General features: G+C 39.5%; 1 protein-coding gene, 1 long non-coding RNA gene and 1 other non-coding gene across 4 annotated transcripts in view; 1 reads left to right on the forward strand and 2 right to left on the reverse strand.

Annotated features, from left to right (window-relative positions):
• The window catches only part of LOC109251642 (uncharacterized), a 142,752-nt gene that overhangs the window by 108,669 nt on the left and 14,093 nt on the right, over positions 1–19,990 (forward strand). The gene's annotated exons all lie outside the window — the stretch shown is intronic.
• The window catches only part of SLC28A3 (solute carrier family 28 member 3), a 56,843-nt gene that overhangs the window by 31,306 nt on the left and 5,547 nt on the right, over positions 1–19,990 (reverse strand). For both annotated transcript variants that reach the window (XR_002073657.2, XM_019423525.2), the window contains exon 2: positions 4,607–4,690. Coding sequence is in view for 1 of the 2 variants with exons in the window: in XM_019423525.2 (XP_019279070.2) it covers positions 4,607–4,690 (84 nt within the window). In the remaining variant the exon portion in view is untranslated. The remainder of the gene's footprint in view (positions 1–4,606; positions 4,691–19,990) is intronic.
• LOC128778713 (U6 spliceosomal RNA) lies at positions 2,695–2,799 on the reverse strand. The gene has a single exon (XR_008424441.1). It is a non-coding gene; the product is annotated as a U6 spliceosomal RNA (small nuclear RNA).

Below are 19,990 nucleotides of genomic sequence, written 5' to 3' on the forward strand. Positions count from 1 at the left end.
TTGGGTAGATTCCCATGGTTCATCGCTTCCATAACAACACCTAGTGTTCAACCCAACAAGTGCCCTCCTCAATGCCCATCACCCATTTTCCCCTATCCCCCAACCCCCCAGCCCTATCAACCCTCAGTCTGTTCTCTGTATTTAAGAGTCTCTTATGGTTTGCCTCCCTCCCTCTCTGTTTGTAACTATTTTTTTTCCTTTGCCTTCCCCCATGGTCTTCTGTTAAATTTCTCAAGATCCACATGAGTGAAAACATATGATATCTGTCTTTCTCTGACTTATTTCACTCAGCATAATATCTTCCAGTTCCATTCACGTTGCTGCAAATGGCATGATTTCATTCTTTTTCATTGGCAAAGGACTTTCTAAAGGTCTTTTAAAATTATTATGCAAGAAGATAGCTCCTATTATCTACTTGCACATTTTTCCCTTTACACAAAACCTACAGGATCACACTTCTCTCTCCTTTTTCTTCCAAAGGAACTGTTGGTATTTTCTTCTTTCCTTTAGGGAATAGGCTCATATCTATGCTTTTTGCTCCTTTCTCTACTGTAATCATTCAACCCCTGCGCTGTTCTCAGGCAAGTGCTAAATGAAGTTTATATCAGAGGCTGTATAAATCTCCTTTTAAACTCTGTCAACCCTGTTTTCCAAAGGACTGAGACCAAGGCTGGCTTTATTTTCCTGACAGCCCAAAGCTTGGCCTGCAGATGTGACCACTAGCCTAGTATCATCAAGAGCTGATTAACTTTCCCTTGGGAACTAGGGTCCTATCAGTTGGGCTAAAGGGAAGTATTTCCCTTTGTTAGCTAACCCTTGCTCTAATTAATGAAGTATATACCTGGGCTATCTTTCTAGATACTGTTTGAACTCAAAAAAATTTTTTTCAATGTTTATTTATTTTTGAGAAACAGAGAGAGAGACAGAGTGCGAGTGGGGGAGGGGCAGAGAGAGAGAGAAAGAGAGGGAGACACAGAATCCAAAGCAGGCTCCAGGCTCCGAGTTGCCAGCACAGAGCCCGACATGGGGCTTGAACTCACGAGCTGCGGGATCATGACCAGAGCCAAAGTTGGACACTTAACTGACTGAACCACCCGGTGCCACCCCCGCCCCCCACTGTTTGAACTTTTAAATATCCATGACCCGTCCTGTTCTCAGGATAGCATAGAGGATTTCCTGCCTTCCACCACTTTGCAATAATATCTCAAATAGGTCCAGCTACCGTAAGCAATGGTGAGGGAAAGTGGCAAAGAAGTATGCAAATGCGGAGTGGTTTGAATGTGCTGTAAGACAGATAAAGTCATATCTCAGCTTTTATTTTCTGTCATAGCCCAGGTGGCCATTGATTGATCTGGACTGTAAGAGAATTCCTCGAAATAAGTCACAAGCATATCTCTGAGCTGAAAGGATTCTCAAAGATCATAGAGTCCTTTGCTGCCAAACTCCATTATACTTTACATTTAGACTAACTTCATTTTCTGGTGAAGGATAACAGAAGGAGAGACCAGTGGGGTCCAAGCTGCAGCTGCTGAGGATAGGGGTAGAGATAAGCCTTATTCATTTCATTCCCATCTAACACCTAGCTTAGCCAGTAAAGTTTGACAATTATTTGACTTAAATAATCATGATTATTATTTTCTTACAGTGAAATTGTCTCAAGTTACCTACTATCAATGGAATGCCTGGCATTAACTATTCTCTTTTATTCCCACACCCATTCCCATCTTTATTTGTTTGTTTAATTAATGTTTACCTATCAGATTGGTAAAGATTTTTTCTTTTTCAAAAATTGTAATTCCAGTATAATTAACACACAGTGTTATATTAATTTCAGGTGTATAATATAGTGATTCAACAATTCCAGTGCTCATCATGATAAGTGTAGTCTTAATTCCCTTCACCTATTTCACCCATGCCTCACCCACCTCCCCTCTGGTAACTACCGGTTCTCTATAGTTAAGAGCATGTTTTTTGGCTTGTCTCTTTTTTTCTTTGTTCATTTCTTTTGCTTGCTAAATTTCACATATGAGTGAAATCATATGGTATTTGTCTTTCTCTGGCTGACTTATTTCAGTTGGCATTATACTCTCTAGATCCATCCATGTTGCTGCAAATGACAAGATTTCATTCTTTTTATGGCTGAGTAATATTCCATTATCTATCTATGTATCTGTGTATCTATCTATCTCACCTCTTCTTCAACCATTCTTCTATCAGTGGACATGTGGGCTGCTTCCATAGTTTGGCTTTGTAAATAATGCTGCAATAAACATAGAGGTGTATGTATCCCTTTGATTTAGCGTTTTCATATTCTTTGGGCAAATACCCAGTAGTGTAATTACTGGATCATATGGTAATTCTATTTTTAAGTGTTTGAGGAGGCTCCATACTGTTTTCCAGAGTGGCTGCACCAGTTTTCATTCCTACCAACAGTGCATGAGGGTTCCTTTTTCTCCATATCCTCGCCAACACTTGTTGTTTTTTGTGTTTTTAATTTTAGCCATTCTGACAGGTGTGAGGTGATATCTCATTGTGGTTTTATTTGCATTTCCCTGATGGTGAGTGATGTTGAGTGTCTTCTCATACGTTCATTGGCCATCTGTGTCTTTAGAGAAATGTCTGTTCATCTCTTCTGCCCATTTTTTAGTTGTTTTTTTTTTTGTGGGATTTGTGTGTGTGTGTGTTTGTGTGTGTTAAAAATATGGGAGCTTCATGAATTTGCATGTCATCCTTGTGCAGGGGCCTGCCGGTCTTCTTCCTGTCATTCCAATTTTATATGTGTGCTGCCACAGTGAGCACCCATCCTCATCTTTAAAACAAACCGAAAACAACAACAACAAAATCTCCTTGACCCCATAGTCATAGGACATCTACCCTCCCTCCTTCTCTTCACAGCCAAACTGCTGGAGAGAGTTGCCTTTACTTTTAGTGACCCTTACATCCTACTCACTCAGTCCATTGTGATCAGGCTTCTATTGAGATGGCCTCTGCCAAGATCACCCAACGACCATTGGTGCCCAATGTGGCGGATCCTCCTCAGTCTTTATGTTCTTGTGTATAACAGTAAATTGTCTAAATTTTTTTGTTTTTGATTGTTTTGTGAAACAATAAAAAAAGACTTCATTTTTTTAAAGAGCAGTTTCAGGTTCACAGCAAAATTGAATGATAAGGAGAAATTCCCCATATACCTGTGCCCCCGCTCATGCATAGCCTCCCCCATGATCACCGCCTCTTGTTGTAATTGATGAACCTACAGTGACACATTATCACCCAAAATGTATAGTTTACATTAGGGATCCCTCTTGGTGTTGTCCATCTTATGGGTTTGGACAAATGCATAATGACATGTATCCACCATAATAGTATCACATAGAGTAGTTTCACTGCCCCCCAAATCCTCTGTGCTTTGCCCATGTATCCCACCCTCTCCTCTTGGCAAACACTGGTCTTTTTACTGTCTCCACAGTCTTCCCTTTTCCTTCGTCATATATTTGGGATCATACAGTATGTAGTCATTTCAGACTGCCTCTTTTAACGAGTAATACATATTTAATGTTCCTCCATGTCTTTTCATGGCTTGGGGGTTCATCATATCTTTTTAGTGCTGAAGAATATTCCATTGTCTGGATGAACCACAGTTCATTTATCTATTCACCTGCTGAAGAACATCTTGACTGCTTCCAAGTTTTGGCAATTATGAATAATGTTACTATAAACTTCTATGTGCAGGTTTTATATGGACAGAAGTATTGTTTTCTCTTGTTTTGTTGCATAAATAGGGAAATGGACACTTTTTTATAATATATTAAGTAAAATAGACAGTAAGAATATGGATAGCATGATCCCAATATAAGTGACATGTGCATGGCAGTGTATATTTGCACTAAAAGGCCACATTTTAAGATGTTAGGCACTGATTTTTTTCCTGGAATTATACAGGTCACTTTTTCTGTCTTCCAAATTTTGCCGCAATAATTTCCCACATATTCTACTTTAAACAAGTTATACTTTTTATCATGAGAATAACTCCCTCCAATAGATGGCTTGATATTAGGCACCCAGAATTACCCAAAAAAGGATGATCTACATGAATAATCTGCTTGATTTTTAGCAACAGAAGCCTTTCTCCAAATGAGATCCTACCCAGAATTCAATATATAAAAGAAATAAAAGTAGCCTTGCGACAGAGTGTCTCAGCCTGCTGTAAGCTTAGGCATCTGAGGAACTCGAGAGGCATGATGGATAGTGTTAGAACCACATCTTAGAACCTTCTTCATCTGCCTCACTTACTTTAAAATCGAGATGCTTTGGTTTAAGCCAGTGCTTTATGCTTTGCGATGGGAGTTTGGCATCTGTAATAGTGACGTGTCCGAGAAAGCCTATGTACTCTCGCCAGCAGAAAACTCTGGGGACAGGTGTACAAACACAAAATCTCTTTGTTTGAGCACGTGTGTTTTCTTCATGACTCTGCCTTACACATTCTAATTACCAGTTAATTCATTCCTCTGAGTGCCAGCTGAGCACATGCATTCTGTCCCCACACTGTCCGTCCCTGTTGCACAGCAGTTACTATGGTAATAGATTCACTCAACCATCGCCGCCCTACCTGCTGGGTGTTTTGCACAGCTCTACACCTTAGTGAGTTGTTGTTTCTTGATGTGTTCTGTTTTTCATCGAAGTCATCTTCATTCTAAGGAAAAAGTACAGATTGCAAAAATACAATTTCAGAATCAAGAAACTCAAATGTTCTTTTCATAAAATGGTACCAAAAGAATTTTGAGGGATGGGACAGCAAAGAGGAGGTGTTTAGATGAGTCAGCTGAAAAAAGAAAGGACCAGTGAATCTCAGGCTTATAAAGAAACAGATGATCTCTGTTCTGTTCTGATGGAAGGAATGATGTGGTCCAGCTTGAGGAAGAGAGAAAGGAGGACCAGGTGCCTCCGTCTAAATCATGTGACTTTGTAATAAGCAGAGAAGAGGCTAGGGGGCATCACATACCACAGGTTTCCAACTTATAAAATAAAGAAAAATGTAGGCCAGGTAGTTTTCTTCTTAGATATTAGATTTTTGAAATGCTAAAATGTGTTTTGTTTAGCTTAAAGCAATCTCTCCTAGTAATGAGAATCAGAAAATGCCTTCTTTTGTCAAGCTGTCTTGATTTTACATTTTGGATGGGAGTCAGCTGTTCTCTTGGAGGAGTGTCCTTACCCCTGAGCTGCTGTTTTGACATATGACTGACACCCCCTCGCTCATTGCTCTTTTACCTGTTTTGAGGGGGTCCAGTCTTTCTCCCATCTCATCCCAACTTGCCTTCATAAGGTAATTCGTTCCACGTAAGGCAACAAGGTAGATAAACCGTGTCAGGTAGGTCCCCATAGCTTTTCAGGAAATGTATCCTGCTTGGCCTGTCGGCTGTGACCTTGTCTTTGAAAGAAGAACAAGTGTATGACTTTGATATTAACTTTAGATCTGTCTGGCCCCAAGGATCTATAAAAATTACAATTCTAACTCGTGTTGCATTTTCCACCTATTAAAATACAAGAGTGTATAAAATGTGGATAAAATCTAACTTGCAGCGTACATGTGATTTATGCATAAAAGCCTGGTTGCCTCAGTGCCTTTTTGTGTCACAGCTGCATATCTTACTTTAGCACAGTGCCTCCCACACATCATTAGTTGCTGTTGCTAATGATTAGTTGTTGAATGAATGAACCACAGAAATTTTGATGTTGCATTAACTGGTATGGCATAATACAGCTGAGTATTTGGTAAAAAATATAGTAGGGGGCTCTGTGTATGGTATGGAAAGATGACAAAGCTTGCTGATTGGGGTGGGCTAGTGGGCACTCAGGGACTCATTTTACTATTCTCACTTTCATGGATGCTGAAAATTTTAAAATAAAAATGAATACGTAAATAAAGCTGAAAAGTTACAAGTACAGCAAAACCTTGGTTTGTGAGCATAATTCTTTCTGGAAACATGTTTGTAATCCAAAGCACTTGTATATCAAAGCAAATTTCAAGAACCATTGGCTCAGTTGTGATCATGTGACGTTTGGCATCACATACTACTTTTATTACAAGACATCACTCGTTTATCAAGGTAAAATTTATTAGAAATATTTGCTCATCTTGTGGAACACCCACAAAAAAAGCTACTCACAATCCAAGGTTTTACTATAAAACCCAGTGTAAGTTGGTGGAAATACAGGGCACAGGTAACAGAGGGTGTTGGTCCTTGGGGTCCCTAATTCCATGTGTGATGCTTTGCAGCCTCAGTTTACCCATCTATACCACAGTTTTGATTCAGTGTTCTTATGATCCCTTCCAGAATCCTGACATTTTCTGGGACCTTCTTGGTAATTCCTGCTAATTCTTGATTACTCCTGCCACCTGGTGGCAGAATCTGAAACTTGTGGAACACAAGGATGAAATAGGAAATGGGGTGTGTGTGTGTGTGTGTGTGTGTGTGTGTGTGTGTGTTGTGTTTGGGGGTGGGGTAGAATAGATGTAAGTGTTGAGAAGGGCACCTGTGGACATATTCTGTAACATGTAATGGATTGTTTTACCTCTGGTAGAGTGTACGCCTTGGCTTTTTAACGTTTTCAGGAAGAACAATGTCTATCATTTGAGGATTTCCAACAGAAACCATGGGGGTGTTGTGGGTGTTGATTGGCGCTAGAAAAATAACCCTTAAGACATTGCTTTGCTTTGTCTTATTGCTTCTTGTCAAATTGCAGTCATAGGGCCTGAATGGGTGGTCGGTCCATAATTACTTCTTGGCCTGTTGTTTTTGACCATCTACTTAGCAATTCAGATTACTAGATACATTAGTATAGATTACTAGATATCTTAGTACACTGAACTACAATGAATATTGTGTTATAAATGCAAGCTTGTCACTCCACTGAATGGGTGACAATATTGTAAGCAGCTTACAGCATGCCATGTAATTTCTCTTGTTAGGGTTAGTTGCTGGGTGTACTCCATTCTGGCTTGAGATGCTCTGAATGGCAGATCCTTGAGCCTGGGGTTCCATCCTGAACTTTCCATGCTGTTCGAACAACTACAGGTCCACAGTGGGTGTTGCAGTGAGTACAGATGGACAGAGGTGTTTAAAATTATTTATTTATTTATTTATGTATTTATTTACTTATTTATTCCTTTCAGTTTCTAAACCATTCAACCTCTAAAACATGAGAAATCACTGAAACCATTTCCTCCCCATCTACTTAAGGTATTTCCCTTCTATAGAATTATAGCTGAACATGTAGCCACCCAGAAAAATGGCGGCATTTCCACTTATAATTAGATTCTGGCCAATGAAGTACAAATAGATGTGGTACCCTGAGTGGGGCAGCTCAGGAATATGCCTTAAGAGATGGCTGGCAGGTGCTCTTTGTCCCTTACATTTTTCCTACATCATGCTGCCTTGTGTGTGGATGGCTCCAGCCAGGCCATGAACATGAACACAAGAGCCCCATCCTGGGGATGTTAGAGCAGTGAGTGAGTTGTAGGGCTCTTGGGTTCCTAAAACCCAGAGTAGTGCTTCCACTCCAGCTCTATACTACCTACTTCCCGACCTTTATCTGCAGGATACAGGCTTCTCCCTTGTTACTTTTGGTTTTGTTTTTATATGCACCTGGATTGATATAATACATAGTAGGTACACGACACAAGGTTAAACTCTTTGAAGTCCTGTGATCCAATGATCTCCATTTTTACAGATGAAGAAACTAAGGCAAACGTAAGTGCATTGCATGACTCAGGTTATATAACCAGGATAGCCAAGATGGGATCTGAACTCAGACCGTCCAACCCCAGACTATCATGCCTGTAGAGTTTAGACCTCAGGGCAGGACCCTTTGGTCTTGGGAATGTCTAAAGAGATAGTGGTAAACCCTAGAGGAGAAAGCAGGAAAAACCTCTCTGACCTCAGCTGCAGCAATTTCTTACTTGACACATCCCCAAAGGCAAGGGAATTAAAAGCAAAAATGAACTATTGGGACCTCATGAAGATAAAAAGATCTAGCAATTCCACTTCTGGATATTTATCTGAAGAAAACAAAAACACTAACTCAAAAAGATATATGCACCCTTATGTTTATTGCAGCATTATTTACAATAGTCAAGACATGGAAGCAATCTAAGTGTCCATCGATAGGCAAATGGATAAGGAAGACGTCATCTATATCTATAGCCAACAGAATATTATGCAGCTATAAAAAGGATGAGATTATGCCATTTGGGACAACATGAATGGACCTACAGGGTAGTATGCTAAGTGAGATAAGCCAGACAGAGAAAGAGAAACTGTATGATTTCACTTATATGTGGACTCTAAAAAACAAAACAAGTGAATAAGTAAATAAACAAAAAGCAGAATCAAACCCATAAATACAGAGAACAAACCGATGGTTGCCAGAGGGGAGCGGAGTGGGGGGTTGGGCAAAATGGGTGAAGAGGAATGGGAGACGCAGGCTTCCAGTTATGGAATGAATAAGTCATGTGCATAAAAGGTACAGCATACAGTCAATGGTAGTATAATAGTATTGAATGGTGACAGATGGTAGTTACACTTGTGAGCATAGCATAATATAGAAACTTGTAGAATCACTATGTTGTATACCTGAAACTTATGTAACATTGTGTATCATTGTGTAACATTGTGCATACTCAAAAAAAAAAAAAAAAGAAGACAAAAGAAAAGAAAAGAGAAGAAAAGAAAAGACCAGGTAGACTTGACAGAGGTGCTGAAAGTTTCCTGAAATGCTCGTGGCCACTTTTAAACTATATTTAGGCTTTGGTGGTCATTTCCCAACCCAGGATAGTGGGCCTCTCACCCTATAGACTGGTTTTAAGTAGATGCTATTCTTTAAATACACAAGTGGGCACTTCTGCATTTGTGGACATGTCTGTCTCCGTGATTAGTCTGACGCTTTCTCTTGCAACCATGTCTGCTTCGCTTACTTGGTCTCTCCCTCCCACTGTGGCCCTGATTGCACAATGTGGCTTCCATTTCTCAGTTTTTGTGCGGGGGGTTTCTCTGCTGCAGACTGAACACCACTCTGCCAGGGGAGACTTTCTTCAACCTTCTTTCCAGAAACTACTCTGGCCTGGTGTGCTCTGACGGTATGGTTGGTCTTGCTGAGGGGGACACTGATGGGCTTGAGCCTGGGACAAGAACAGACACCTTCATCCCTGGAGAGACTTTCAACCTGAGTTCTGGTGGGACATACATCATGTTGGTTAATGACAGATGGGAATGGCTCATCAGGCAAATATGATGTTGATAAGGACCCTGAGGAGTCATTAGGAAGAGATTTTTTTTTTTTTAAGTTTATTTATTTATTTTGAGTTGGGGTGCAGAGAGAGAGAAAGAGAATCACAAGCACTTGTCAGCACAGAGCCCGACTCAGGGCTCTGTGAGATCATGATCTGAGCTGAAATCAAGAGTTGGATGCTTAACCTACTGAGCCACCCAGGCACCCCACTATGAAGAGCCTTAACTGTTTCTAGAGCTTGACACTTCACAGCAAGTTTTGTAAAGTGTTTGCTAAAATACCTTGGTTGGAAGGCTTTATACTATCAGAACAGACTTAGGTTGGTGATCAGATTTGCTTATTTTGTTATGTGTGTATGTGCGTGTGCCTATCTACCTATCTATCTATCTCTATCTACCTATCATCTATCCATCCATCCTACCTATCTCCCCATCTCTGTACATCTTTAAAGCAATCTTCCTAAGAAACAGTCAATGTGATACTTTCTGAGGAGTGATGCCTTAAAATATTGCTATGGATGTCATTTGGAAAACTTGGAACTGTGTAAATATGTAAAAATCTATATTATACCCATTGGACTTTAAGCTGAGAAGCCGGATTCTCTGTCCCCTGTTCTCTGCTGAATACCATGTATATAACACAATGGCAGCACAGAAGTGCTTGGTGACTGTTTTTCAGTGGAAAGATATTCCTACAGGCTTATTACAGTGAAGCTATAATTGTGTCTCTACAACTAAGTAGAGACAAAATGGTATGGGACTGCTTTCTCTACTTCTCCAAGAAGGTTACTGTATGTTCTAATATTCTATGCCTGAGATGCCTGAATGAAGGTACCAGAAATACACCTCCAATTTTTTTTTTTGAGTTTCAAGTGACTGATTTAACTTTTCTGTCTCCATTTCTATGAACATGGAATGGGAGTAGCTGGAGCAAGTGTTTCAAATAGTAACTTAAAATTCCAAAATGCAATATAAATAGATCATAGGAAGCGGCTCACCAAAAACCTGGAGACGACTGCTTTCAGGAATATTGACAAATTATCTATACTAATTGGTGCTGCATTGTGATAAAGGCTTGGGTTCCATCGCCATTTCCGGGTTCAACTCCAAGCTTAATGTCTTGAAGCCATATTCATCACCATATAGGAGTGTAACATTCATTACCTACCTAGTGCCATATATAGCAATTGACTTTTGTCAATTGACTTTTATATTAGTTTTACTGTTGAGTTTGCTACCTACTTGCTTCTCTGGGGCATTTATAGCCACTTTGCTCTCGATGGTTGAAATTCGGCATATAAAAGTCAACATCTGTTGCATGAATCTAATCTCTTCTCATTGTTTGGGAATATAGCTTCCCCTTTATTTATTTATGTTTTACTTCATGTCAAATATTTTAAGGCCATTTACTCTATAATGTTCCCTCTAAATTGCATGGGCTTTGCCTTGGAATGATGGCATTTTCAAAGGTGGTATTCCAGAAGTCTTTGATCTTTACTTATTGTATGGCATTTGACCCTTTTGGCTCAGGTAGCCTTGTGCCTCAAGTCTCTGGTTTACAGAATCCTTAATGTAGTTCATGGGCACAGCTAGACCATTCCTTCCTGAGATGTTCCTGTTTTTCTCACCAGCCTGTGTGGGTTTATGGACTGGATTAAGGAGCAGCAGTACGGCGAGAGGGGAAATGCCTGCTCAGCCTGTAGTTCATCATCACATTTCCCTGGCATAATTCTCTGTCACTTCTGAATGATCTGAAGGGAGCTTTGAATTGGGTGCAAGGAAGCAGGACCACAGAACATTGATAACATTCTCCCTTTGTGATCTTTGTGAGCCAGGAGCTAGTGAAACCCCTGAGTACAGGAAAGTAGGGAAAAGCAGGGCTCTGTACCCAAATGAGAAAAATTAGGGGAAGGTTTAGAATGATCAGATTTATAAAAATAAATTTAAGCCTGCAAGTACTCCTAGAAATGGCTTCCACGGTTTTCTTAGAGAAACGTCTAGGGGAGAAACTTCAGCCAAACAAAAGATTAATGAAAAATTATGGCAAAAGGAGTGACAGTATGTTGTGAATCTATTTAATGAATTAAAACCTTAATCCAGGGATTAAGATTCCAGAAGAAATTATAGACATTTTAACCCCTCACAGTGTAGAAAAGATACTCAGAACACTTAGCTGAAGAAAGAAAATAAAAGAAAAGGTAGAAGATAGGGTGAACAGGCCAATCTTCTTATCTTTTAATTTCTGAGAGCTGAACGACATTATAAGCAGCAGTGTTTTGGAAAGGTAAATGCTAAAATATATATATTCCGCTAAAATCAAGTGGTGGAAGAGAAGGAAAAAAAAAACCCAGAAATTAGAAAAATATACTAATTTTGTGATTACTTATAATCTTAAGCTCATTATAAAAGGAACCGTTAAGATAACAACAAAAAAATACATCTTCAGAAGAAAACGAACAAAAATAAAGAATATGCAAACCATATGTGAAAAGATTTTTACAAAGCACAACATAAAATATGATGAGAGGAGCTAAGAACAAATACACCCATCTGGCAGATCAATGGATTCGATGGAGTCAGAGGGGGTAATAAGGACACGTAACCACACACAGACACCTTCTGATGTCTTTGAGTTTTATGATGGTGCGTAAGAGACATGCATTTACTACAGTACAAACTGTACGTTGAACTTTAAATTTTGACCTCCTCTGGGGCTAGCAATATGCAGTATGATCCTCACACGTGATGCTGGGCATTGTCTAGTCAGCCATGAGATCACTAGCGTCCACAATCAATTCTGTGTCCATTCAACCACTGTTTCTCACTTCACAGTATTCAATGCATTACAGGAGATATTCAACACTTTGTTATAAAATAGCCTTCGTATTAGATGATTTTGCCCAACTCTGGGCTAACATAAGGATTCCGAGCACATTTAAGGTAGGCTAAGCTATGTTTGGTGGATGAGGTGTATTAAATGTGTTCATGACATACAATATTTTCAATTTATGATGGATTTATTGGGACATAATCCCATCATAAACTGAGGAGATTCTGTCCTGGAAATGACTCAGGGACTCAGAAAGATAAAACGTGGAGTGGTCAGGATCGTAATTGACCAAGGCTGTATACAGGATTAAAAAAAGCAATTCAGGTGTTCCAAAAGAAACAATGGTCAGAGTACAATCTAATGCTCTGAGAAGCCTGGCTATCTGTGTACAAATGGTGTAGATTAATGTAAAGGGAATCGAGGAAGAAATATCTAGAAACACATTTCGAAAGAGGTTGATAGAACTCTTTCAGTCTATGACAGATCAAATGGGCAAAAGTAAGAATAAGGAAGACCAAGATGACAATAAATAATATGAATCTGATTAGCATCTATTGAATTATATAACTCCAATAGAAAATATATTGTGGCCAAGACTGCTAGGTGTCCCTGATATCTATCTTTCTCTATTTCCTTTAGATATAGGGCTCTGAATTTTAGCTGGGCCTGAGATTTCACAGAATAGAGGTACATTTCTGACCTCCCTGTGGCTCTGGTTGAATTCTGCCACTGTGATTGAAGCTACATGCAGCTTCTCAGAAGTGTCCCAAAGCAGGACAGTTGATGGAGCCTGTGAACTCCTTTATTATATTAATTAAATATAATATTAAAAAGGAAATAATTTTATTGAAACCTAGTTATTAAAGTATTAAAATTAATTTGTGATAGTGTATAAACATCTTTTTCAACACTTTAAAAAACAAGAAAAAAAACCCAACAAGGTCCTGTGGCAAGTGTGAATGACTGCCTTAATTGCAATGCCATGGATGTAAATTATATTTGGAGATATTTGAAACAGATATCAATTCTTTTTTTTTCTACTTGTATATATTAACTCAATGTAGTGACGGTTCTTTTGCACCTTTCGCATTCATTTCAAACAAGCGGTTCTACCTCCTCTTGGTCTGTGTGATGGAGCATATTCTTCTCTGTCAGGACCACGGAGAAGGCATCCCCACTCATCTTCCACCTTGTGGATCTCTTAGTTATGAAGCAACCATAAGTACATCTGGGAGAATATGGACCTTTATTCTTACTTGCACTTGGATATCTTGGTTTTACTTCTGGGTCTGTCCCTATTATCGTCCAGAAAATCTACCAGTGGGGGAAATCAAATAATACCCAGGAATAAAGGCTTGAAATAAGCTTTGCTTTGAAATAAGCTGCAAATGAATGATGTTTAAGTATCCTGCTTAACCGGGGCTGATGTCATATGCTTTTCTAAAAGTAGTTGTTTTTCTATCAGAATTCATTAGAGTCTTGGGTTATGTTTAGAAGATGAAATGCAGATTAGCTTCCAATGTAATTCTGGTGTCAGACCAGACACGTTCATGTAGGCCAGACACTAGCAGTTGCTGCATGAAATGTCCACTGGGTGGAGCCACTTAAGGCTGTAAGATACAGGTACCATGAAGGCCAACGCTTGGCCCCACTTCTAATTCTGGCCATCTGTTAAAAGCATTAATATGCTAAAACACGGCCACAATTTTATATACTACAAATGTTTACTTCATACATTGTCTAGAATGGTTGTATGTAATAAATAAATTGAATCCTTATCAAAAAGCATTCTGCGATCACTGGGCAAGTTTAGGACAAGTTGAGCACTAAAAAGTGGAAAATATGAATAATGTCTGCAACTTACATGTGTCAAAAAATAAGATGGACTAATGGGGGGATAGAGTGTAGATGAAAAAATACATGAGAAAGCAAGTGTGGTAAAATATTAATTATGGACTGTAGTTGGCGGATATATAGGTGTTTGCTATGAAATCACTTCAACTTTCCTATATGTTTAAAAATCATTATATAATGTTGCAAGAAGCAAAAAATGTTGGTAATTGATTATAAAATATGTAATAAAAGAAAGGGAATGTTAATCCAGATAGAGAAATATGATCAAAGATAAGTCTATTCTTTTCAGAAGAATGTCAGGGAAGGAATATTGAAGAAATGAAAACTCCCATTTTGCAATTCCCTAGTACTAATTGATTCAGGAAAGGGTCATCCATGGATGCAAAAACCATTGGGTGAAATGTGTTGGGGACCTGGATATTCACATAGCCTTAAATGTCACCCCGCCCCCCTACCCCCCGCCAACAGATTACTTACTAATTAATAAAGAGGGAAACATGCCTTGGTAATGGAGTGCTGTGCTCATCACCATCCTAACCAGGTCATCACCACAACAGTGGAGTTAAATTTCTACAAATGCATTATGTATATTTTTAATTTCTTTTTTACATGCAGTATTTCCAGAGCTGAAGCTACCTAAAAGTCATATAAAGATAGAACTGTACATTCCAAGACACCACTGACCTCCTGCCTGGTTGCCTTTCACTCTTATTGTAGCTGTGATATTTGTGTTGATAATTTGTGTTTGGTAAATGTGTGATTTCAGCCCGGACAAGCTGTTCTTAGAGCAATAATATAACAATGCCTGGACTCCTTCCTTACTGGGCCAGGCACAGTGCTCTGCACTTCCTCACACACTGCCATACTTAACCCTTGCTTCTCTGGTATTTGCATCTCTATCAATTCATAGGTAAGCATCCTTTCTCCTTCCACTAAAAACCAGTCTTCCATCTGCACTTGCTGGCTGCTATGGTCAATGTTTGTGTGCCCCTAAAATTCACCATGTTGAAATTCTAACCTCCAAAGATGATGGTATTAGGAGATGATGCCTGTCAGGGCTAGGAGATGGTGTTTAAGTCATGAGGGTGGAACCTTCATGAATGGGAATCGTGCCCTTAGAAATGAGGTCTCACAGAGATCCCTGACCCCTTCTACCATATGAGGACACTGTGAGAAGGCATTGGTTATGAACTGGGAAGAGGGGCCTCACTAGAATGGGCCCATGCTGGTGCCTTGATCTTGGACTTCTAGCCTTCAGAACTGTGAGAAATAAATGTTTGTTGTTTATAAGCTTCCCAGCTTGTGGTATTTTGTTATAGCAGCCCAGATAAAGGCACTAGTTCCATTTTCTTGCCACATTTTGTCTCCCACTCATTCCAATATGTATTCCATTCCTACCACTCCATGGAAATCACCCTTGCCCAAGTCTTTGATGGCTTTCATGTGCTTAAATCCAGTTTTCATCATCCACAAGGGATTGTTTCCTCCTTCAAATACTCTTGTCCAACTTGTGATATCACACATTGCTAGTTTCCTCTTGTCACCCAGACTTCTTCTCTATTTCCTGTACCATATCAGCCTTTCAACTCAACCCTTAATGTTACATATAGTTCCTTGGGGCTCTGTCTTAGGCATTCTCATTCACTCCTCTAACAAATATTTTTTGTGTACCTACTATGGACTAGGCAATGGTTCCTATGCTGGTTGCTGGTCTCTGTTCTCAGGGAATTTAGAAGATGCCAACCATAATAATAACACAATTAATTATTTTCTTATAATCATGATAAAGACTTAAAAAGTTCAAGTCCTGCACCTTATAATGCTTTTACAGATTGATTAGAATGGACTTGGCTGTGTCTGAAATTCCAAAGATGCATGAGGGAAACAGAAATGCTCTTAACAGCAAAACATCTTCCTATAGTTGAGAAAAAAAATAAAGAAACAAAGATATAATCTCTTTGACTCTGTCAATTGAAACTAAAATTCTTCTTATTCTCATTTCTTTCTCTGATTTGTTTTTCATAGGTAAATCGCCAGTCTGCCTAAAGGGATCAAAGGTTATTATAGATTTTTTTTTTTTTAATGAAAATGCATTTCATGCCAAAGCCTAAATCACCTGCAGGATGAAGTCTTATTTGCTCGGGCCTGCCTTATTCTTGTGTTATTTTGGGAAGTCATGGTCACTTCCTAAGTATTGGTCTCATCAGACCATTATCAGACTTACCAGGCTGTTTCATGCCACAATAGTTAATAGTGAGGCATGAAAGAGGATACATGCACCATGGACACTTGAATTTGCTTACGTTTGGAAAAACATTGCTTCTTAGCGACTCCTAAAATCACCTTGGTCATGAAGCACCTTTTCCCAAAGAGCACTGACTAAATAAATACAAATTAATTATAAATACATGGATAGAGCCCATAAAATTTTTTTTAAGAGATGCATTTGAGTAAGTAAGATATGGCTCATAATGAACCAAAGTATTTGAAAAATAACTTTATAAAAGTCCTTTGGAAGAGACACAGATGCTGGGAGGGAGCCAAGGTCTCTCAGTATGGCAGGGACCCAAGGGGCTTGACGTTTACATTTGACGGCCATTATAACAATTCAGAGTTGCCTGTTGGTGTCTTCCATAGTTATCCATCAGTAGATCCCAGTATCTACTATACAAAGAGGCGGCCTTCATAGATGGGTTTCAAATTTTGGTTTGGCCCCTGCACCAAAATAGCATTCCCAACTAAATGGTTTGGTTAATGGTTGCTGATACTTGAGCAATTTGCTAGGTGCTAGTGCTTTCCACTAATCTCCCCTTAGTCCTTTGATGCAGGGTGTTATGGACCTATTTTTGAATGGGGAAGTAGATGCAGAAGTTAGGTAACTGCCTAATGGCAGTCTGGTTCTGAAGCCTCAACTCTTCACCCAAAGAATTTGTTTTACTTTCCTCATAATGATTCACTATGTGACTTTTAACCTGTGCCCTGCTAACCCCCACCCCTTCCCAGTCTGACTTTTCTCAGAAGCTCACCTCTCTCTTTCCTCTCCACTTCCTCCTTAAGAAGGGGCCCCTTGTTATCTTCAGCCAAGATCAAAGTCACATGCAGTACAGTCAGTTCTTGGACCATGATAGACCACGTCTTCTTCCACGTGTGCTTTCAAAATGCTTCCACTCTTACTTCTTTCTTCCCTCTTCTCTGACCTCAAGACCTCATGTTCTACAGGGAAACAAGGAAGTAGCCATCTAGGTCAACAGGAAGCCTAATGTTTGCTGCCTCCTGGAAATGTCTCTGTTGGCTTTGTGTGTGTCTTTGTCTCTTTTTCCCTTCCTTGCTGGATCCAGCATACCATGTAACAAGACCTTTGCTCCCACCTGCTCTATCTGCATGGGTCTGGCCCTTAATTAAGTAATTTACATTTCAAATCCTCCTACTGCACAAGTTAGGCCAGTGCCCTCTAATCAGCTTCCTCCTTGCAAAATGTTTTCTGAAGCAACGGATTCAGGTGTATGAGAAACTAGGACACAGTAATTTGAAAATAGAAAAATAAAAACTTTAAAAGCTAGAAATGTTGTAAGAAGTGATATAATCCAAAGGGAGGGACACTGAGAGGCAAGTAGGACCCACTGGGGCACAGCTGCACAACTTTATAGATTGTGCTGTTTGGAACTATGTTATGTTCCCACAGTTGAGCAGGTGGAGGGAGTAAGGCAGCTGGAGAATCCACAGGGAAGCAGGTATGCCTATCCTGGCTTCTGTTTAACTATGACTGACACTTTCTTATGGTGCAAAAAGCCTCGCCTCACATTAATGGGCTATTTTCTGACCATGTTTCATGGAGGAGTTTATACCATTACTTTGCTTACAACCCCTTATCATCTGTCTGGCTAGTTTACTGTAGAATGTTCCCGAATCTGCAGAGAGTAGAAATTCAGTTTTAAACCTAAACTTATCATTGGTTTCGGATTCTTGGGACCAAGATTTTGAAATCAGTGAAGAGTCTTGAGGTGAATCAGAACTGGCCTCTATTCCTGTCTGTCTCTCTTTACTACTTTTCTGTTTCCCTGTACATGTGTTGCATATCTTCTCATCTGGGGCCTTGACTTCTCCACATAGTGCCATATGGAAAAAAGTAATTTTTGATATGGTAGCTTGTGGAATTATTTGTGTCTTACTGGTTATTTTCCTTATGCCTAGCGCCCATTGAGTTGGTGCTCACTATATATTCGTTGAATGAATTAATGAATTAAAGCCTGGAAGTGTTCACTGGGAATATTTGGGAAATATTCCCCAACTCCCTGTCTAGATGAGACCACCATCTTGTGTCATGAGTAACACTTTTTATAAACTGTGTTGTGCTGATTTGCCATTGTGAACTAATTTTAACCAAATGGTAGCTATTTCCTGCTTTTTGCATAATGCCTGGCGCACTGTCAATAAATTTTCGTTGAGTCAATAAATGTCATGCTTTATGTCAATGGGTTTTGGCTCTTGGAGGAAAAGCAAGCAAAGCCTTGAAATCACAGAACTAGGGGATTGAAAGGAACATTGAGAAGTCTTCAGTTACATTTCCCTGTTTCTCAACCGAACCATTCCTGGTAATCATCTACTTTGTTCCTGAACACCCACAGGAGGCTCTCTCACCGTGTGACTCATAATGTTTTCCTAAGAAACTTGTCTTTATTTACTTCCAGAAGACACAAGGCATGCATGTCATCTTTTTCTTTTCTTTCTTTCTTTCTTTTTTAACTTTTTTTCCTTTCCAGGAAAAAGAAGAAACAATTAGGCACGCCAAGGCTGTAAGTGGCTTCTGGGTCAAATACCTTTGCCCACGTGTGGAGTAGAATTAGATGCCTCCAAATCTAGATCCCGGCTTTGAGTGAAAATCATATACTACGTCTGCCTAAATCTACAATCTGAAGACACAGTTCTAAACTTCTGTAGCACGATAGAAACTTGGGGCTCCTGCTCACAATAATCTGTTCTGTATAAAAGTCCAAATACTCCCACTTCTGATTTTTTTTTCAGTTTGACACATGACAGTTCAGCTAGCATCCAGGGCCAGCTTCTCATCAACATCAACAATGTCTAGATGAGATGGGTCAGTTGGTGCCACCACCTTCATTTTAAGTTAAGACACCATGAGAAATAATAAATTCAGGGACTGTGGAAGAAACGAAATCCCTAAATCTTTCCCCTCTAAGATGTCATGGAAGTGCCTTGAGTTCTTAGTCATCTAGGCTGTTAGAAATAAGTCTAGGTATGACCTGATTTGAGGATAGAGGAGAAAATTTTTTTTTAACCTTCTTCACAAAGACAATTATTGTCATGTGTTTTCTGTGTTTCAACTCACCTGTGGAAGAAACACATCTAGATAGTTGTAGCCAAACTTGTCCTGAATTAGTGGAAACCCCTCATCCACCTGGTGTGATTCACGTTGACCTCCCTCAGGGGATTAGAGAGAAACAATGCTCTTCCTCTTTACTTTGCATAATCACCACCAACCTTGAATTTCTCTATTCAAATTATCTAGGCCAAACATTCTTGGACTTAAATGACCTCCCAAATTTTGACCTCCATTTAACAAACTCTTTAAACCCCACTGACTCACCAGACATTTCCTGGAATAGGTCAGCTTTTCTCTGTGTGTGTGTGCAGAGTGGAGACGTATTTCCCATCGAGTTCTGTCTTGAAATTTTGTAAGTGGGTCCACACCCAGCTGGCTTAAGAGTGAGCATGGGTTCTGTGGCTCTGAGGGCCACATGTGGTACAATCGATACTCATAGGCAGAAGGAAACTTCATTTGGGATTCTAAGAAACATCATTTAGTAAAAGTATTCTTTCAAAAATTGCCTGAATTTTCACCCTTAGAAATTCTGAGCTTTATTTGGACTCTCTTGCTTTCCTCTTTTCCTCTTCTCTGGATCCTTCTCCTTCCTTTGACTTTGCAAAAATCTTTTGGTTGTCCTATTCTAAAAAGACTTACACTAAATATGGACACTTGATAAATGTGGTATTTGTCAAGTGG

This window comes from Panthera pardus, unplaced genomic scaffold (assembly GCF_024362965.1).
Source record: "Panthera pardus isolate Hobbes unplaced genomic scaffold, ASM2436296v1 HiC_scaffold_20, whole genome shotgun sequence".
Lineage (NCBI taxonomy): Eukaryota > Metazoa > Chordata > Mammalia > Carnivora > Felidae > Panthera > Panthera pardus.